At 39.5% G+C, this 22,100-nt stretch overlaps 2 protein-coding genes across 4 annotated transcripts in view; one reads left to right on the top strand and one right to left on the bottom strand.

Annotated features, from left to right (window-relative positions):
* Positions 1-8,670: 8,670 nt before the first annotated feature.
* On the bottom strand, positions 8,671-13,477 carry DMAC2L (distal membrane arm assembly component 2 like). Its single transcript, XM_042473443.1, has 5 exons — positions 13,345-13,477; positions 12,394-12,536; positions 11,535-11,743; positions 11,032-11,203; positions 8,671-9,833 (listed from the first exon to the last, which is right to left on the bottom strand). Exons 2-5 carry the CDS (start codon positions 12,498-12,500, stop codon positions 9,719-9,721), a joined length of 603 nt encoding a protein of 200 aa, XP_042329377.1. The 5' UTR covers positions 12,501-12,536; positions 13,345-13,477; the 3' UTR covers positions 8,671-9,718.
* Positions 13,431-22,100, top strand: part of L2HGDH (L-2-hydroxyglutarate dehydrogenase) — a 22,209-nt gene continuing 13,539 nt past the window's right edge. For all 3 annotated transcript variants that reach the window (XR_006104533.1, XM_042473426.1, XM_042473437.1), the window contains exons 1-4: positions 13,431-13,567; positions 16,135-16,250; positions 19,283-19,434; positions 20,857-20,988. Coding sequence is in view for 2 of the 3 variants with exons in the window: in XM_042473426.1 (XP_042329360.1) it covers positions 13,431-13,567; positions 16,135-16,250; positions 19,283-19,434; positions 20,857-20,988 (537 nt within the window). In the remaining variant the exon portion in view is untranslated. The remainder of the gene's footprint in view (positions 13,568-16,134; positions 16,251-19,282; positions 19,435-20,856; positions 20,989-22,100) is intronic.

Here is a 22,100-nt window from a genome sequence, read left to right on the forward strand (position 1 = left end):
ACCTGGTACATTACATACCTAAGTAGTGTCACCTGGCCCGACCCCCCCCCCAATATGGACTTGCCAGGCAGTAAACAAACAAACAAGCTTCATTTATATACCGCTTCATACCACCTAAGCAGTGTCTAAGCGGTTTACAACTGTAAGCTAATTTGCCCCCAACAATCTGGGTAATCATATTAGCGACCTCGGAAGGATGCAAGCCTGAGTCAAGCTTGAGCCCTTTTGCTGGTCTTGAACTCACAACTTTGTGGTTTCGAGTGAGTGGCTGCAGTACAGGCATTTAACCACTGCGCCACCAGGGCTCTACTGCTGCCAGCAACAGTAGTCTGCTCCTGTCGATTGGGATGCAGCAGCCATTCTCATCCACTATCCCTCCAGAGACTCAGATTGCTCAGGTGCTTGTCACAGTTCCTCTGCACATCAGAGATCACTTGCAGGAGAGGAGTGGAAACATCAGTGTACTGCATCCCGATCGACATGTGAGCAGATCCCTTTTGCTCTCAGCAATTACTGCCTGCTAAATCCAGATTGGGGGATATTCATGATCCCTGCATATTCCATACTCTACTGAATATGTAGGAATTGTGAATACGAACCAGTCATTACATATTCATAACTGCGACTGATCAGGAATTCCAGCCCACATCTAAATTACAGTACTGTAACATGCCTCCCCCAGGTGTCAATCTGGATCTTCTTTAGGAGAATGAGCCTTCAAGCATTTTTCTCAAGTTATTTGTTTCTACAGTCCAAGTAGTGTGTAAGTGGAGGCAAGGAACAGATCTGCTTCCTCAGATCAGTCTTCAATAGCCAAGATATGTTAATATTAATTTCCTCTGTAAAATAATGCTTTTCTGATGCTAAGAAACTCCTGAAAGAGGAACATAGCAGCAGTAAATATGCTAAGCATTTTGCCAAAACCTTTTAGACTTTTTTCTGTTCAAAAATACACATAGTTTTTGCTTCCGGTGGCATGGCAGTTCGTTAAACACTTCAAAGAGTTGGCTCTGCGAGGTGTTTGCCAATTGTGGGGACTAGTCCGGTCGGGAGTGTTATCAATGACCGGGATATAACCTCCGAAGTTGAGGGGAAACAGAGGGACTCACTACCAGCCTTCAAGACCCCTAAAAACCCCAGGCGTCTCGCCATAATACCAACCTGAGAGAAGAGGAGGATCAGAGAGACACGGAGGGGGAAGGGAGAGAAGGTAGAGTAAGCCACGTCCACGAAAGGCAGCCGTTTTACGGCACAAGAACCGCAGCCACCCTTTTAAATTACATTTTGCAACAATTTAAACAAGCTCCTTTACTTATTGTGGTAGCGGCTGTCCATTTACAATTTCACTGATGACTCCAAATTAAGAACGCCTAAAGAGAGATTGTAGAATCAGGTCCGTCGGTTTTTGAGTGAAAGCAGGAGAGAAAGGAAACGGTATCAGGACTGAGAATTTGATTGAGAAGATTTACGTAGCCAAAGAACATGGGATTCAGGAAGCCAAGGTTGAGATTGGGGAGGAGAAGAAGAACGGAGGAGAGGAGCAAAGGAGGAGAGTGGAGAAAGGAGGTTGGAATTGGAGCAGTTTGACTTGGCGATTTCCCCTTTTCCCCTCATCTCCCGGACATTAAGGCTTACTGGGCCTTAATTTATTAACTTCATAAGACTTCACTGTGGAAGATAGACTGGATCTGAGACGCTTACTTGTTTTTCCTTTTTCTGACTCTTATTTGGTGCCGCTTGCCTTCCCCCCCTTTTTTTCTGCACTGATGTGGGCTCAGACTGTTCTTGTCGCCCGGACATATGTAGGACTGTTTTCCAGTTTATGGAACATTTTTCTTCTTTAAGAAAATCCCGGTGCCTATCAGTTCTCTCTTACCTTTCCTTTTCATTTCTTTGTGATTTGTGCAAAACAGACACTGTAACAACTGCTAAACATTAAAAGAACTTTCAATTTGAGGCAAAGCAGTGGAAAACAGAGAGCCGGGTCACATAGAGGACTGTGGCAGAAGAGAGGGGGGAATATTGGGAATATCTGAACTAACGTCTATAAGCATAATATAAGTATAGCTTCATAAGAGTGTTTAATTTAAGTGCCTGCTGAATTTTGACTGATTAGGAATAACTCTTTGAATTTTCTGACGATAATTATTATATTTGTATAAGTTAAACAATTCATTTGGGTACTTTTCATAGAGGACAAATTGAGGAACTTAGATTCAAATCTTTTTTAGTTTGGAATACCAAGTGCCCTTTTCCGCTTCCTTCCTTCCTTAACAAACAGAGTTAGACAATCTAGATGAATTTGATGTTTATTTTTATTGACCTTCTCTTGCTTAACAGATCTCAGCTGTAGGAACTAAAGGGAGAAGAGCAAAGAGATAATAATCATTAAACAAGGTAACATTTATATAACTGTTTAAGGGTCGAAGGTATAAAAAAGAGTTTCCCAAAGAGATATTGGTAACACCTGTATAATATTGACACGACACCACAACAGTGATAAAGAGGCCACTGCTGCAGAGGCTAGATAAGGTGTATGTAAATAATAACTATCCAGGTAAACAAAGATATAGTAAGCTTAGGGAGATATCTAGCGGCTAGTGGCCATACAGAATTCACTTTTGACCTAAAATTAGTGCAAATTTATAAAATAGCTCAAACCTAAAACAATCCCGATTTAATTACAGGATATAAGAAACACACTGAAAGTGTAATAAGTTATCTACAAATTTATATACACATTTATTGGCAGTTATTAAAGGAAAGAAGTCGATTTTAGATAACAGGAAGTAAAGAGAACTAAACAAGGGAAAGGTAAAACATACTGATGATCTCAAGGAACATGGCAGCCAAAGCAACAAATCAAAGGAGACCCTCACTGGAAACAGGATCCAAAAACAACGACCAATTTAATCAAATAATGGAGGCAATAAAAAGATCACAGATGGAACTTCAACAAGAAATAAGGGCATCAAGACAAGAAATGACTCAAGAATTAAAATCAGAAAGTAAATTAATTAGACAAGACTTAGACAAGATTAATAAGGCTGTAACAAAAATCACAGGTAAAATTGAGAAGTCAGAATCTACGACAAAGAAACTGGAGAGGAAAGTAGAATTATCCGCTACAGAATTAGAAGAATAGGAGGCATCTTTAAAAATGCAATTAAAACAGAGAGAATCATGCTAAAAATTAAGAGGTGTTCCAGAACAACCTAATGAAGACTTATATGAATTTCTGACTCCCATTTTAGCGAAATACATGGACAAGTCAGCTCAAAAGTTTAGTTGGGAGATAGATTGGATGTATAGGTCGAATTCCAAGGCTGCAAAGGAAAGAAACCTCCCGAGAGATATCGTGATTTACTGGGTAAGAAAAAGGACGACAGATGAGATATTACAGAAAAACCACAAGACGAGATTGGTTATACAGGGGAACGAGATTCATATTTACAAAGACATACCCCTGAAGAGTTTGAAAAGGAGGAAAGAATACAGATTTCTAACAGAACTCCTGAAGAAATATAGTCTCTTATAGATGGGCGGAAATAGAAGGCCTTTCACTAAGGTGGAAACAGAGACGATTTAACCTACATTCAGTAGAAAGAGCTCAGGAGTTCTGGGAGAAATATGGGAAAGAAATTGAAGACAGCAGGAAAGACGAAAGTACGAAAGGCGAGGAAGAAGATGAAGAAGGAGAGATTCTAGGGGGGAAGAATTACAGACAGGAGAAGGAGCACCAGGTGAAGAAGAAGAATTAGGTGCTGGACATATAAAAGAACTGAGTGAGAATTATTTTTTGAATAAATCAGTGGAGTTAAGTTAAAGTTAAGAATTTATTAAATTGAACTGAAACTTTTTGGATCCGCTTTCTCAGAGAATAAAAGGGAAAATGAGGATTATAACATGGAATGTGAAAGGCATGAATTCCCCAATCAAACCGAAAAAAACATTTCATGCTTTGGGTAAAGGAAATTATGACCTAATTTGTCTGCAGGAAACACATATTAAAAATAAAGATAAGAAATATTTAAGATTTCAGAAATTAGGGAAGGAATTCATTTCGGAGGCTAAAAACAGGAAAAAAGGAGTGGTCATCTATGCCTCATAAAATTTAAAACCAAAAGAAATTTTCAATGATACAGAAGGTTACTATTTGGGATTTGTAATAATAATAAATAATAAAACTTTATTTCTATACCGCTTTTCCATCTGATCAAAGCGGTTTACATAGTGATCATAAATAACCACACAATTCTAAACCACTGATTAACCAGGCAATTAAAGTAGAAATATCTCCAAGGACAATTTCCAATCATAACCCTGTGGTTATCCATCTAAAAGGCAAGGGGAAACATTATACTTGGAAATTAAATGAGGAACTACTTCAAGAGAAAGATATCATTTCTAGCACCAAGAATGTTATTACCCATTATTTTAAAGAAAACACACCTGGTGAAATAAACACAATAACGATATGGGAGGCTAGTAAAGCCGTTTTTAGAGATCATTTAATACAACAAAGCATTCAAATGAAAAGAAGGAAGCAAGGAAACTTAATACAGTTAACGAAGAAGCTAGAAGAAAAAGAAAAAATATTACAACGAAAGCCATCTAATAAAAAATTGATCGAGGAAATAAAAGTAACACAGAAGCAAATTGATTTTGAGAATACAACAGAAATAGGAAAGAACTTAAAAAGGGCAAAGCAAACTACATTTGAACACTGAAATAAAATTGGGAAATGGTTGGCCCTAAGATTAAAAGAAAGAAAAGACAACTCTATAATAACAGAGATTAGGACAAAAGATGGGACACTTGTTCAAAATGAAGAAATTAAAGAGGTTTTTCAAGAATACTACAAAGACCTGTATAAACCACAACTGAAAGGAATGGGAAATATTAAAGAATATTTGGATAGAATCAAATTCAGCACTCCATCGGAAGCACAGTTTCAAAAATTAAACGAAGATATTACCACGGAAGAGATTACTGAGGCAATAAAGAGTTGTAAGGACGGGAAGGCGCCAGGTCCCAACGGTTTCACCTCGAGATTCTATAAAACATTTTTAGACAAATTGGTTACCCCCTGAAAGTGACTATGAATGCCATATTAAAAGAAGGAATCCCTCCATCCTGGAAAGAGACAAACATAATTATTATACCAAAAGAAGGTAAAGATCTAACAGATCCTAAAAATTTTAGGCCAATCTCTCTTCTTAATTTGGACTACAATTTTTTTTCAAACATATTGGCTAATAGACTAAAAATATATATGCAAGAATGGGTAAATGTTGATCAAAGGGGGTTTCTCCCGGGTGGATTAATGGGAGATAACCTAAGAATAATATTACATATTCTAGAATCCTATCAGCAACATGGTGATAGGAAATTAGGAATGTTATTTGCAGATTTTGAAAAGGCTTTTGATACTGTGATCTGGGAGATTATATATGAAATTATAGACAGAATGAAATTAGGAAACAAATTTGGAACATGGATAAAGGAAATTTACAAAAACCAAAAAGCCTGGGTCTGTGTAAATGGTCAAAGAACTCAACGTTTTCAAATTGAAAGAGGTACTAGACAAGGTTGTCCATTGTCCCCTTTATTGTTTGTCCTGGTGATGGAAATGTTAATTAAAAATGTCAAAGAAGAGAATGAAATTAGAGGACTAAAAATTAAAAAAACATAACTTTAAGATCAGCGCTTATGCAGATGACCTAGCAATAATATTGGATGAACCAAATTTAAGTGCAGAACTGCTGGTAAAAAAGATTGATGAATTTGGCAATATAACAGGTTGTAAATTAAACAAAGATAAATCATTTTTCCTAACTAAAAATACATCAAAAATGGAGGAGACAGATCTGTATATTTTAACAGGAATAAAAATTTAGAAATCAGTGAAATATTTAGGAATAAATTTGACTAATATAAATATAACTCTCTTTGAAAAAAATTACAAGATTTTATGGAATGAAATCAAGAAAGATTTAATGCGATGGAATAGAGCAAAACTCTCATTTCTAGGTAGAATCTCAGCAGTTAAAATGTTAATATTCCCAAAACTAATTTTTCGATTTCAAATTATTCCAATCCCAATTTCAAGGAAAACATTCAAAAACTGAAACAAGGAAATAACGTCCTTTCTATGGGAAGGGAAAAAACCTCGCATTTGCCTAAAAATTTTACAAGACTCGAAATTGAGGGGTGGCTTTGGGGTTCCAGATTTAGAATTATATTATGATGCATGTTGCTTAACTTGATTGAGGGAATGGATAGCCCTTAGAGACAATAGTTTAATAGCTTTGGAAGGTGAAGGTTTGCATTATGGGTGGCACGCCTATCTTGTTTATGGAAAAGAGAAACTGAACAAAAATTTTAATAATCACTGCTTTAGAAGATCTTTATTGGATGTATGGAAAAGATACAAAAAAAGAATAATGATGAAATTACCAGACTGGGTCTCCCCACAAGAGGCTTTTCAAAGAAGGGAAATGATACAGGATGAAAATTGGCTTACATAGAAGATCTTACTGAAAAGATATGGAGGGGAGACGAAATTAAAATCCCAAGAAGAGTTAGCAAGAGAAGGTCACGAAATTAATTGGTTTCCTTATAGACAAATTGCGGAGAGATATCAAATGGACAAGAGAAACATAGGGTTCATGGGAAAAGATAAGGAACTTGAAATTTTTAAGATCATTACCTCAAATACAAAAGGAATGATCGGGAAACGCTATAAGATTTTGCTACAGGAAAAACTGGAGACAGAGGTGGTTAAAGATGCGATGATAAAATGGGCGAGAAACATTGGTCATAGCCTAGATTTGGCAAAATGGGGAAAAACGTGGCATAATATCTCTAAATATTCAGCCCCACAAAGAATGAGAGAAAATTATTATAAAATATATCTCTGATGGTATTTAACTCCTGAAAAAATCTCTATAATATATAAAAATAAGTCCTCCCTTTGTTGGAAATGCAAATAGGAACAGGGCACTTTCTTCCACTGCTGGTGGTCTTGCAAAGAGATAGGGAAATACTGGGATATGATAAATACTTCATTGTCTGAAATGTTAGGTATTGCTTTACAGAAATTGCCTGAAATGTGTTTACTGAATATGGTAAATGACTACATAGAGAAAGAGTATGGTAAAATTCTTTATTATGCGATCACTTTAGGAAGGATAACCCAAGCACAAAAATGGAAAACAGAAGACATCCCTGAAAGAAAAGTTTGGTTAATGAAACTACACGAGGCTATAGAGATGGATAAATTAACTTTAATATTAAGAGGAGATACAATAAATGAGGTTGATCAAACATGGGAAAAGGTGACAGAATATTTAGGAAAGATCTGGAATACATAATACACCACTAAGGTAAACGTCAGTAATTTTATTATAGCCTGAATATATACCCGGAATCGTGTGAGAAAAAGTGGATTTAATTAGGTTTCAAAATGTAGGATTGGGATTAGACAATCTTTACGTGATAATTATACACAGTTTACGAATGTAAAAATGTAAGTGAAAGTACGAAGTGCTAGTAGAAGAAATTCAGAATTAAGACGAAATAAAGCAATCAGCATTTAAAGGAGAGGAAGTTGTCTGAATGGAAGCAAGAAAGTTTTAGAATGTCGTCGAAGGTTAGAGTAAGTGAAGGAAAGTTCAGTGATGAACGGTAGTAGCGGTGACAGAATCACATACGGAGAGGGTGGAAGAGAATGATAAAGGAAGGAATAAGGAAAGAGAATAATAGAATAGGTGGAAGAATAGGATAGGAAACTGGAATGATAAAGAAGGAAAGAAAAGAAGTTAGGAAGATATTTAACAAGATAAGGTATGTTTGATTTAATATGTGAATATTATATGTATTATGTTGTATGTGTTGTTTGTGATTTGTATGTTAGTTAATGTGTTTGCTTTTTTAATTCAATAGAATTTTCATAATAATAAAAAACTACACATGGTTTTTACATACAAAACATAACTGGCCGAGATTCTACATTGAGGAGATGGAGCGTAACCTTATGTTCAGGGTTACAGTGGTTGCACATCGCTTAGTCATTAGTGAATTGTGATTTGCAACCAAATGTATATGTAAATATGCACAGCATCTGCTATCTGCAATGGCACCACATGTGAAATTCAGCTTCTGCAGCCCTAGATTGAAGACAGCCATTCCACATTGAACAAAAGTGTGAGAGAACTTACACAAGCATAAGCGAGTGAGAGGATTCTGGCCAAAGATTTCTGTAGAAAATCAGTAACCCCTGTTTCTTACCTGCACAGAGAAGGTGTATCACTCCCCACCAATTCTAGGTATATCTGCAGCCACTCTGTCTCCCATTAAGACTGGGTTTGGCAACTTTGGAAGGTTATGTGGCCACATTAGCCCAATGGGGCTACATTAGCCTTGAAGGGCCATATACTTCACAAAGAAGTGAGGGAGGGCCATTTTAAGCTCACTTTTTGTTTCAGAAAAAAGACATGGGGAGACCCAAAAATGACCCAGGGGCTGCATATAACCCACAGGCCACTTTCCCCAACCTTACATTTAAAAATAGCAGCTGAACACTTTGACCCCATTAAGATTCTTTTGTCCAAATCTAAAGACTTCTTGGTTCTACCCAAGCATTGAAGCAAAAGGCAATCAAAAAGCTCAGAATAAATGCTGTTTATTTTATTAAAGTCATACCACTTAGAAAGAAAAGTTGTCAAAGCATTTTATATAAGAAAAGATGACAACAGTGATCTTCGCTTTCAAGTTTTTACTGCCATTTTCTCTGTAGTCTCTGAGTCTTGCATGCCTTGATCTGGTATGAACTGATCTCAGCTTTGGATTCCTGGCCTCTCACATAGTGATGCAAAGAGCCTTCCATGTTACTGCATCAAACACCAAAAGAAGAGCACCTTCCCTGGAAGTGCACAAGAAGTGCCAAGCTCAACGAACCTCCATGCCTGAAGACAGCAAGGACCTTTCCTCTGGGTAGTTTGTACCAATGGCTCCTTCCTCTCAGAAAAATCACATCATATACATTTCAGCTCTGCATTCAAACAGTGCATGCCAGACTTATTTGAACAAAACTAGAATGAGGATTCTGATTACTTGGTCTTTTCTTATCACATCCCCCTCTCTCTGACTCTTCACCAAACATTTGATTGTATAATTTACTCTGTAGATTACTAAATAATGTGCTTTCCTTCTTGGAAATGTGAGGCAAAACATCCAAGTAGGTGTTTTGAATTATAGCATCTCCAAACAGAAATTATAGCATCTCCAAACGTTTTAAGGTGACTGTGCATAAGACAAATCTTTTCTGTGAGTTAGTTCATAGGACTTTGTCTCTAATGTGGATCTTAGGTGCCAACAGCTTCTGGATTTAGCATCTAAAACCAACTTCATCAATGAAAAGTTCCACTAAGAAATGTCCGTACGTCTCATGAGAACCTTGACCAAATAGAAAACTTAAATGTTTCACATCCTCATATAGTGGGAGAGATCAGGGCCTTGCCTACATCCATCAATTGCACCACCCCATTAGTGTCTCTCAAGCTGCAAAGGCTGTTAAGCCCCTACCTGATAATGAAGAGCTGCAGTATAGACAGCAGTGAGCTGAGTAGCTAATCCTTGCTCCAAATCCAAAAGTCTTTTTATGTCTCCATCAGATGTAAATATGCAATAAAAGCCAAACAGTATAGCACTGCCTTTATTCCAAGTCTAACTCCAGCTCCAGTGCTGGCATTGATTTCCTAAGGATCTGTGTCGTGGTTTCTTTGTTTTTTATCCCAGGTAAGTCACTCAGGAACAAATATTCAAGGTTACTGTATAAAATAAAAGTTACAGGAGAAGGAAGATTGCATTTAGCAAAATACTTTGGGAAGGAAAAGGCAATCCACTGAAATATGTACATACAACAGTATACAAGAGAATAGCCCTGTGGCTTTAGAGTCAAGATATATGTCTTGTGTCTTTATGTACATTTTTACTCAGAGGTAAGCCCCATCAACAGCATAAATACCCTAGGTATCAGATTTTATCTGGTCTTGGAAACTAAGTAGGGTCAGGCCTGGGTAGTACTTGGATGGGTGGCCACCAAGGAATACTAACTGCTGTATGCTATATCACAGAAGAAGATAATGGCATACCACCTCTAAGTATTTCTTGATTAAGAAAAACTGGTGAAATTAATGGGGTCACAATAAGTCAATAGGTGACTTGAAGGCGTATACAAACATAAGTTCCACTGAACTTACTATTGAGTACAGTCGCCCTTTCTTTACGTGGGGGATCCGTTCTGGACTACCCCGCATAAAGAGAATTCCGCCTATGCATGAGCCCCATTTAAATGAATGAGGCTCGTGCATGCGGCCGTGTGGTGGCGCGCACATGCCGCCATGGGCACACACTCCACTGTTCCCTATGGGACACACCACCCCTTCTCCCCGTGCAGCTTTCAGCATATGACGCAGGCGCACTGTAGTTATCCAAGTCACACACTCAGTCTCAGAGGATGGCATTGTTAACCCTCTCTGAGGAAATTAGCCAAGAAAACCCTGTGACAGGTTCTCCTTAGGGTCACTATAAGTGAGTAATGACTTGAAGGCACACAACAACAGGTATGTGCATGATTGCTCTGTAATACCTTTACCTGAACTTGCAATAAAGTTACACACATATAAAATTGTTTTGAAATGTGAATTTCTCCCCATTAGCACCCTTTTGAGGGTGCTAAGCCATAGAAAGAGAGTGTATTCCATGACAACAAACCAAGAAGTTCTAGGAAGCTATTGAGAACATCCACAGTAAAAAGCCAGTTAGACTAGGAATATTTTCTCTTCTACAATATAATTCTATCCATCTGACTGATGTTTCCCAACACCAAACATTTGCCTGGAGACCCTGGCTCAGTTATAGCTCTCAGAGGCTCTATTTTGTGTTGACTATATGAAAAAGTATGTGGACATGTAGCAGGCATTGTGGCTTGGAAAAAACATGACCATCTTTAGATTGCTTGCCTACCTGAGCTTATTCAGTGCAATGACACCTTTGTCTGTGACGTTCCCACAGGAAATTATCCACAGGCGTAGCAGACTTTTCTGCAAGCTTTGGGTCTCGCTGAGCCGCTGTAAGCAGTCATCTTGGATGTACATGCACTTGCAAAATTTGATTTCCTCAACATGTTCCAGGCCATCTGAAACAGACAAAATGTTTACTGATAACATCCAGTTTAACGACAACAACAATGATGATGACAATGTTCTTTAACTTCAGCTGGTCCAAAGAGCAGCAGCCAGATTGCTAACTGGGGCTGGCTACAAGGAGCACACAACTCCACCATTGCAACAATGTGTTTTTTAATTTGTTGTAAACTGCACAGAGCTGGAGTAACAACTGAAGGGAGCCTGGTTGGGGTAGGGTGAGTAAAGGGAACAGCAGTGCTCTATCATGTAACTCACCTGGATTTTTGAAGGGGGAAAATGGATTTATAGTATGCCCAGTCATGTCTTAACTACAGTACTTACCTAAATAATCAAATCCTTTATACATGATGCAAGATTCTGTGGCATCTATTGCTTGTATCTTATATTTTCCTAATGGCCCAGTAGGGAGGCCATTGTAATCTTGCTGCCATTTATCAAATCCATGATATCGTACAAATGCTCCACACCGAAGGAGCCACTCCGAAGCTGCTCTGTCTGGGCCAACAGCCTGGATCCGTTCGTAGTCTACCCTGTCAATGAGGAGGCAGAGATAGTTCTTTTCAAAGCATTCAACATCTTCAAATGATGGAAGCAAGGGAAGTGGGAAGTCATACCTTTGTGTCAAAGAAAATGTGACTCTAAAGAGAGTCTAAAAACTCTGGATTTAATATGAGTGTGTCACACACTCTTAGCCCCAGAAAACCTTGCCTTAGGGCCACCATGTCAGAAATGACTTGAGGACACACAACTACTGTACAAACTTAACTAAGTATCCTCTCCTAGTCTGAACCCTCATGCCTCAAAACCTGACAGAAACGTCATTCACCCATGTTCCAATAGCCAACTGAAGAGATCTCATTCTCCTCATACAGCTAATGCCCAGTAAAGTAGGTGAGAGGGGGAGTTACAGTCACAACTTAATCATGATTGTGCCACCATTGTCACGGTCATAACTCCTGTCACCTACTTTAATGGGCATCAGCTGCATTGGGAGAATGAGATCCATTTGGCTGGCAATTGGGTTATGAGTGAATGACATTTCTGTCAGATTTCGGGGGAGGAAGGGGAAGGTTTGGGCCAGAAGAATAGTGTTTAATGTAAGTATTACGGAATACTGGCCATTGCAGAATATGATGTAGAATACTGGCCATTGTTATTTATTCTTGCTTTGTGCTCTTACTTGTTGAAAACACTGTTTAACCAGCCCCAGAAATGCCGGCGCCCATCACAGGAGGAGGGCAATTTCTTCCATACGTTTGCTTGCCGTGCCAAAGCTTCAGTCAGCATTGTGCAGCTTCTTAATGGTCTCAGCTCTGTGGGTTTCTGTATAAGGAATAATATACATATATATGACCAGAACTGGAATTAAAGTTAAAAACAGAGGTTAGCACACACTGAATCTATCCCTTTATTTCTCACACAGAAGCCTGGCAAAGGCTATTAAGAGAGAGTGACTTGTCAAACTGAAACCCCAAAATCTGTATTGTGGGAATATGTAAAGCCTATGGGGCTATAGAAATAAACGTAATCAATAATAATAAATAATATGTTTATTACATCAAACAAAGGGGCACAGAAATATGTGACCTTTGGAGGTTGTCTTCAGATCTCGAAAACCTGTCCATGTTTAGCCTCATAAAAATGTGACCACAATTAAGGGAATTAATGAGGTGTATTTTAACTGTATGTTGTATCTATGTATTTTGCTACTCGATGCTGTAAGACGCCTTGATCCTCATATAAATAAAAGCTTATGATGATGATGATGATGATATGGATTCTGGGGATTCCCTAGCATTGAGCCGGGGCAGTTAAAGCGGTCTCAAACTGGATTATTTCTGCAGTGTGTTTTGGGACTGCTTTAACTGCCATGGTCCAATGCTAGGGAATTCTGGGAACTGTAGTTCCGTGAGACATTTAGCCTTCTCTGTCAAAGGACGACAATTCCCAGAATTCAAAAAAAAAGTTAAAGCGGTGCCAAACCGGGTTATTTCTCCAGTGTGGACGCACCCATAGAGCTATTAATTCCCTAATTTCCCTCCCCCCCCCGCAATGTTCCAAAGGGGCGTTTTGGGTCAGAAGCCCCCAAGGAGTAACGCTTTAAGGCCGAGAGGGAGGGAGAGAGGCCTACCGCCTGGCCGTCGTCGGGCCTCGTCCTGCCCCCGCCTCAAGGAGGAGGAAAAGGAGGAGGAGGAGACACCGGCGACGACGGGCAACATGGCGCCCTTCAGGCCCTGGCTTTGCGGCCTAGCAGCCTGGGCCCGGTTCTGTCCGAGCCCTCGGGCCCCGCTTCCCTCCCGGGCCCTCAGCAGCGGCGAAGGCGGCCCCAAGACCGAGAGGAGGAGGAGGAGGCGGTGAGAGGGCCGTTGGTCCAAAACACGCCGCAGAACGAAGCAATCCATTTGGGACCGCTTCAGCTGCCCCGGCGCAGGGCTATCTAGGGCATCATGGGAGTTGTAGTTTTTCAGTGAGGCAGTGGGCCTTCCCTGTCAGAGAGCTCTGGGGACACAATGAACTACATTATTTATAGTTTTATCTTTTTTAAAAAATATGTTTTATTATTTTAATAACCATCTGTTTCAATACTGTAATACTTTAATTCCTTCTCAATGTACTTATTATTTAATTGTATTTAATTTTAATGTTTCTATTGCACTGTTTTTAATAATGCTGTGAAGCTGCTCTGAGTCCCAGTCCTGGGGAAAAGAGCGGGATACAAATAAATATAACCAATAAGCACAATAAACAAATGAATGTCTTCTCTCCAGGCCCCTCATTTTACTTAAGTTCCCAGAGATATATAAAAAGAGATTAATAACTACTCAAAACAAAGAAGAGAGGAAATGGAGGAAGGGAAAAAGGAGAAACAGATGCAAGGCAGAGCTGAAAGTTGCCCTGTTTCTGTTGCTGCTGTTTCCTCTTAGTCCAAAGTCCAGAGCGTAAGGAGATAAGCGTTATTATATCTCTCTGGGCATCATAGGTTTGTTCCTATTTCGTGATTTCTGATTTTGGATTTCTATCGCTCTACAGACCTTGCCTGCAGAAGACTAGGGACATCATTTCATTGTAACTCGCCGTTCCCTGCAAGGAGATTAAGGCAACACTTCATCTTCTCAACCACTCATCCCATGCTATACTCACAACAACCCTGTGAGGTAGTCTAGGCAATACGGACTGGCCCAAGCCCACCGTGGCTGCGTCCGCATAGCAGAAATAAACCCAGTTTGACAGCACTTTAACTGCCACGGCCGAGTGCTTTGGACCTCTGGGACTTGTAGTTTTCTGACATGATTAGCCCTCTCTGTCAGATAGCCCCAGTGCCTCACAAAACTGCAATTCCCAGAATTATTGTCACTACTGTCGTTTATTTATGTAGCACCATTTTTGTACATGGCACTTTGCCACAGAATGAAACATGTATAACTACTTCAATATAAAATACTAACAATATTAGAATACAGTACTAAAATATAATACTAAAAATGCAATAGTAAGATATTATCATAAACTACAGTGCAATCAAATAAAATAAATTCCATAGCGTTGAACCGTGGCAATTAAAGGTCCCAGAGGACCTTTTCACACGTGAAATTGGAACTCCAATCCAAAGCCATTTCGAAGGGAAGGGGAAGCAGAGTCAATTCGAATCCAAGACAATTCACATGATTAATTATCTCACATGAAGAGCGAATTGTGGTCATTCCTGAGGCAAAGCAGAGCGAGCGCAAAATAAATGATCAAACCAGTACATACCATGCGGATTCAACGATTCGAATTGGCACCCTTGCGCATGCTCAGGGGGGCTCTGAATGCATCGTCAACCTTTGCACTTCTGGGGTGAAGAAGGGGGCCACTTCCTGGTTCCAGTTTCACATGAATGCTAGCCTGACGTGAATGATGGCTTCACCTTTCTTCTTCCCTTCTATTTTATTCTATATTTTACTCTATTTACTCTATTTCAACAATTTAGCAATGCCTGCAACGCCCGCCATGTGTAGTCTTGAGTATACATACAGCCAGATCCGAACGTGTCCTCTGTGTCATCCCTCTATTCCTCCTTGAAGTATCCGAACGTGTCCTCCATGTCAGTCCCTCAAACAAAGCAAATGGAGCAAAATTACAGCGCCACATCATGGGAAATATGGCACCTTGGAGGTTGTGAGGGAGTGTACCAAGACCGAAGCAAAGTTGCATTCCACACCAAGACCAATTTGAATTGGAATTGACCTTGGAGAAAGATTTGTGAATTCACTAGTTCACCGAATTCACCTACATCAGGAGTGACCTTGGATTGACTTAGGATCGGCCTCGGAATGATTCCCCATAGAAAGCAATCGTGTGTGATAATTTATCACGTTATAACGTGAATTCGCATGGTTGGGCCTGAAATGGCATTGGATTGGAGTTGCAAAAAATGTTGTGTGATAAGGGCCAAACACACTGCAGAAATAATCCAGTTTGAGATCACTTTAACTGCCCTGGCTCAGTGTTGGGGAAAGTTTATTGCGTCATCAGAGCTCTCTGACAGAGAAGGCTAAATGACACTGAAAACTACAGTTGTGAGAATTCACTAGCATTCAGCCAGGGCAGTTAAAGTGGTCTCCATTGGATGGATGATTTCTACAGTGTGTTTTGGACCAAAGTGGCATGAAACTGGATTATTTCTGTAGTGCGGATGCAGTGAGTTTCCCAGCCCATTAGGGAAAGGATTTGAACCTGGTTCTGCCTAGTCATAGTGCAAGGCTCTGGCTATGAAAGTGTCTTGACTATCTTATGGATTTACTGCTAGAGACAAGTATTGTTACTGAAATGGAGTTGTAAAAACTCAGCAATGGTTGGGATAGGTCATTACTATAAGGAACTTTTTCCAAGTTTGGAGAACATAACTTGTGTTTATTCTTTTCAAACTCATTTTTAATAGCACCTTTGATGTTGCTGTAATTGGCGCTGGGATCGTGGGGCTGGCATCTGCCAGGGAGCTGAGTCTGCGGCATCCTTCTCTCGTTTTTGGTGTGTTGGAAAAGGAGAAAGAGTTAGGTATGAGATCTGAATCTGACAAAACCCCTCACAGCCTTCTGTTTTATTTTTGCTCATGGGTTTCTAACTTCCTGGTGCTCCTTCTTCTGGATTTATATTCTGGATTTTGTGGCCTCCTCCAACTCTACAATTCTATGATTATATATTCTTAATATCAGTATTAAATACTGATTTCCTAACCTTTGGTCCTGCATTTGTTTTGGACTTCAGCTCCCAGAAGCCCCAGCCATTTTATCTAGCAATCAGGAATTATGGGAGCTGAAGTCCAAATCATCTAGAGGACCAAAGGCTGGGAACCACTGGATACAATCCATCATAAATGTATTATTATTATTATTATTATTATTATTATTATTATTATTATTAACCTTTATTTATAAAGCGCTGTAAATTTACACAGCGCTGTACATACAATCTTTTAGTCAGACGGTTCCCTGCCCTCAGGCTTACAATCTATGAAGACATGACACAAAAGGAGAAGGGAGTGGTGGTGGGGAATAGGATCAGGTCTAGCAGATCTTCTCCACCTCCGAGGCCTGGACCAAGGCAGATGGACTGGAGGGAGGGATCTTCTTCTTCAGGCTAGCCCTGATGGAGCTGGGTCTGCCTGGTCGCTCCCTCACAGGCTGGAAGATGACAGTTATGGAGGGAGGAGTCTCTTCCAGGCTAGCCCTGATGGAGATGGGCCTGCCTGGCCACACCCTCGCAGGCTGGAAGCAAGAAGGGACGAATTCGGAGGGGGCAGTGGTAGTCCTACACTGTGACAGGAGACCTTGATTACAAGAGCGGAGGGTGCGAGTAGGAATGTAAGGAGAAAGAAGGTCAGATAAGTAAGGAGGGGCCAATCCATGGAGGGCTTTGAAAATCAATAATAAAAGCTTGTACCGGATGCGGAAGGGGAAGGGGAGCCAATGAAGGGAGGATAAAAGAGGAGAAACATGGTCAAAGCGGCAAGCGGATGTGACAATACGGGCAGCTGAATACTGGACAGAGATTAAAGAATGGAGGTGTGAAAGAGGAAGCCCTGTCAGAAGGAGGTTACAATAATCTAGTCGCGAAACCACTAGGGCATGGACTAGAGTCTTGGCAGTAGAGGCTGAGAGGAATGGACGGATCTTGGCAATGTTGTAGAGAAAGAATCTACAGGTCTTGGCAGTGGCCTGGATCTGGGGAATAAATGACAGAGAAGAGTAAAAAATGAAGCCAAGATTGCAGACTTGATGAACCGGTTGAATAGAAGTGTCGTCAACAGAAACAGAAAAGGAATAGTGAAGGATGGGTTTAGGTGGGAAGACAAGAAGCTCAGTCTTAGACATGTTGAGCTTCAAGCGCCGAAGCCGCATCCACTGAGAGATGGCAGTCAGACAAGAAGAAACTTGCTGTTCAAGCCCCGTCGAAAGGTCAGAGGTGGAGAGATACAGCTGAGTGTCATCGGCATACAGATGATAGGAGAAACCAAAAGAACTGATGAGTTTATCTAGAGACAGTGTGTATAGAGAGAACAGAAGGGGACCCAAGACAGATGAAAGTCTTCTGTACAAGGATATTTTTATGTTACTCCTTTAATACCAGTATGGGATTTTTGATGTCTTTTGTCCTTTTAACATAAATTGCTTTTGAACAGATCTCTTAGAAAGATTAGTAATTGGTAAATTGCTCCCTAAATGGATTAAGTCATTTTTCAACATCTTACCAGTAATGGGAGCTCATCAAATATATATTCTTTCCACACACTTCAGTTCTAAATTCCTAGATGGTTTTGTACAAGATAATGTCTACTTGTTACCTTCACAAGAAAAACTTTTTGCACCTGCATTTCTGGTCAGTTAATATATTTGTATTTTTTTTCTGGGTTAAAAATCTGAATGTTCTTCAGCGTATGTGACGGTAGCGTTCCCCCTTCTCCCATATCTGAATAATAAGAATTATCATGTATATAAGGTTTATGTATCCATTCATTTAAGTGCTTTATAATACAACATCTCCTAATCCTTCCAACTTTTTAAGGCAGGGCAGTGTTTATTTAATAAATCTACAGTTGACTCTCCACATTTGTGGCTTTGACTTTTGCAGATTTGATTATTATATTCTTTCTAAGACTGCCTAGGACGGTTCTCCAGCATTACTCTATGGCCAGCTTTCACCAGAGGTTGCTCTGGAGGCTGTAGATTCCTAGAAAGAACACTTCTTTAGGCTTTTGTGGGTCCTCCTACAATTTTGTGGTCAATGTCTGGCAGATGTTGACCACAGAGTTGCACTGGATGACCTAGAGATTCCTAGAGAGGGTCCTTTCAGGTTAAAAATAGTTGTTGTTTTTAATTTGTGTTTTTTTCCATTTTCATGGGGGTCTTGTGTCTTTAACCCCAATGAATGTGGAGGGTCCACTGTCTATCCAGCCATTTTTCCAAAGAGCTAAAGGTGCCATACACAGCTTAAGACAAAAAAAAAATAGGCTGAAAATATGAAATATGTCTAACAAGTTACAACAGGTTTCAAAGTTTAAAAGAATATCAAAACTATGCACATTACCATTATGAGATAAATCTAAGAGAACAAAAGGTTTAAATAAACAGCCATGTCTTTACATGGTGCCTCAATGAAACCAGTGTTGGTGCCAGTCAGGGCTCCAAGGGGAGGGCTTTCCATAACTGGGGTGCCTAGGCTAAGAAGGCTCTGCACCTCCAGTCTGAAAAGGTAGAGCCCAAATGGTAGTACTGGGTTTTTCAAGCAAATATTTAGAAAAGATATTTAGATCTGTTTATTAAAGACATTTTAACTGATGGTTATGTCCTCTTTTATTTTACCACAATTTGAAATTGCATTGTGATTATGTGTTGTGTTGTTTCATACAATCAAGATGTCTCTTTTTTGTTCTTATTTTATTTAAAAAATGAAAGCTGATTTAACTATCTTTTAATTATAAACAAATGCATCTGAAAAGTTTTTTTTTAAAAAAATAAAAACTTTCCTAAGATTCATGCAGCATGTATTTCAAGATTTTTTTTGTATTTTTAACTCATCTCCTTATTTAGCCGTCCATCAAAGTGGACACAACAGTGGTGTTATTCACAGCGGAATCTACTATACCCCAGGATCACTAAAAGCGAAGCTGTGCGTGGAAGGATCTGTGCTCTGCTATGAGTATTGTGACAAAAAAGGAATCCCGTATAAACAGTGCGGCAAGGTATGGTAGGTGGGTGCTGTACCTTTGGCTTCTTCAGTTCAGCAATTTGTAGTGTAGGCAAAAAGTTAGGAGCAGAGCCTCTACTCAGGCTCTCTGGACATTTCCTCCTGGACATTTTTCTTCAGTCCCCTTTATTTATTTATTCAAGGCATTCACCCATTGTGTCAACTCATCAGTCCCTCCTAGGCAATACACAGTTGCTAAAAACATTTTAAAATAATTAAATAAGTAACTAAAAACCAATTAAAAACAATCCAAGCTCCTCTTTAAAATATTTTAAAAATCAGACAAATAGTGTTAAAAAAACAGTCAGAGCAGACACTCTTAATTTTCAGGTAATGTCATACAAAATAGCACAATTTTCACTGCCTGCGAGAATCTTAGAAGGGCTGGAGGTATCCTGACTTCCCTTGGGAGGGAGAATCCACAGCTGGGTTACTGCTGCAGAGAAAGCCCTGTCATAAGGACACACCAGGCTAGCCCTTTCCCCCTTTATAGGATTATAAAACACGCTCATGTTTTTGGTCCCATCCTTTTGCCTTTAGCACTCCCCACCACTGGAATGTGTTCTGTAAAACCTTTCTGAAATTGATGTTGGCCCTTAGGTTCCTTATCCCTGTTCTGAGGAGCTCTAGATTCATCCTGCGAGTCTAGAATCTGTGGCCATGTGACAGAAACAGCTAAACTGGAAGGATAGTTTTGTGTAAATCAGATTCTTACGTCCAGTATTTCTAATAGCTGTTGGTTCTTTAAACAATATCATTTATGTGCCCATTGGATTTTAATGTACATTTACATGTTTCTGTGCCAAACTCTTCTATGTGATGGAGTTTGAAACTAGAGTCTATATAAGAAGACCACATCAGGCCTGAAAATCATTTTAGAGACCTGGGAGCTGCATCACATTTTAGATTATCACCTGCCTGTTGTTGTTGTTTTGCTTCTTCTATTTTACTACCCCACATTTGGTCTTCTCTGTCAACTGCACTTCTGTTGCTGTTCATTTATTTAAGCATTTATGTATCATCTCTCAGCCTAGCAGAGCCACCTTTTTTCTAAAAGGTATTAATTAGATAATGCCCACCAGTCACTGAAGCAACTGGTGGTGATGGTCATGATTGGATTTTTATTTGTTCATTTGCTTGTTTTTTTGCAAATCTATCAATTTCAGATAATTTTCTGTAATAAAGCTTTCTGTATCAATCAAACTGGTGCAATCATTGAAGCCTGTTTTACTGAAAAATAAATTCTTGAGCATTCTCAAGCTTTTTCTAGCCTGAAAACAGGATTAAAATTAATTAACGTGGCATACTATTAATCCTAACCCACACTCCATAACATGGCCATGTTATGTTTGTTCTTGCATTTCTGCTCCGTGGCTGCCACAGTCTCCACAACACACTTTTCTTGTTTCCTCTGCAGCTAATAGTTGCAGTTGAACAGAAAGAAATTCCCAGGCTCAAGGCTCTGTACCAGAGAGGGCTACAGAACAATGTCCGGGGGCTGAAGCTGATAAACTCCAAAGAAATACAAGCAAAGGAACCTTATTGTCGGGTAAGACAATACTTGATCTTCAGTATGAAATGTTTTGAGGGGAGGCAGCATGTAGGCAAAGGTCAGTGCAGATGGCTACATCCCCATTTGACTTAACAACCTCTTTAACCAGGGTGCTTGCGGATGAAATATTTCTGCAAGAAAGCTTTGCAGTTGGCTATCTTAATTTATCGTCTTGATGGCTGTGGGAAGAATGCAGCTAATTCAAATGAAATGGAAAATAAAATTTCTCTGCCCATCAAAGACCCACTGTGGCTGCAATTCCATATTCTAAGGGCAGAATGCAATGCTCTCTCTGTTTGCTATGGACATTTAGTAGCTGGGGTAGGGTTGGACTGGTAAGCTGGAGGAACAGCCAAGGAGCACCCAGCTGCAGTTTGCAACTAGGAGAAGGGAACTGGGGTCACCCTCCTTTTGCCTTCGGTGCCTCTCTCATTTCCCCAGTGAGGAAACAACTCCAGCTCTTGAAAGCCGCCTGAAGAGTGAGGTGGATGTGGCACAAGAAAATAGTGGATATTTCTTCAACAGTGTCTAAAAGAGGACATTCATTACTTTGAAAATCATCAACTGACTTCTGGTTTGTTAAAGTACTGGGAACACTGCTGCGATGGGACCAGTTGTTAGCTTATGGAAATTAATTCTTGTTGTACCAGCCTTCCACATTTTATTTCTCCATGAAAGTACCTTGAGAACATTTTATAGCCTTGTTCTGCAGTTTATTGTCTACCTTGAATTAGTGCTTTGTACTGTTTTTAACTTGAACTGTTTTAAATTTTGTTAAAAGCCTTGAGTCCCTATACTGGGAGAAAGTCAGAACAAAAATAAGAATAATTAAATTAGAGTTCACATTTGTGCTGTCTGTTCACCACCCAAAAGAGTGGTTTTCCTGCTCCCGAAATTCCTTTTTGGACACTCTTGTCTGGACTGACAATAGCTGGGCAGACTTGTAGTCCCAAAGCTGTCATGCTGAAAAATCAGCTGGTTTGAAATGGGTCTTCCTTTCTTTTTCTTTTTTTGGCCTTAACTGCTTTTGCAATCTAAGTTCTGGAAATAGAGATATTATTATTATTATTATTATTATTATTATTATTATTATTATTATTATTATTATT

This window comes from Sceloporus undulatus, chromosome 1, assembly GCF_019175285.1.
Source record: "Sceloporus undulatus isolate JIND9_A2432 ecotype Alabama chromosome 1, SceUnd_v1.1, whole genome shotgun sequence".
Taxonomy (NCBI): domain Eukaryota; kingdom Metazoa; phylum Chordata; class Lepidosauria; order Squamata; family Phrynosomatidae; genus Sceloporus; species Sceloporus undulatus.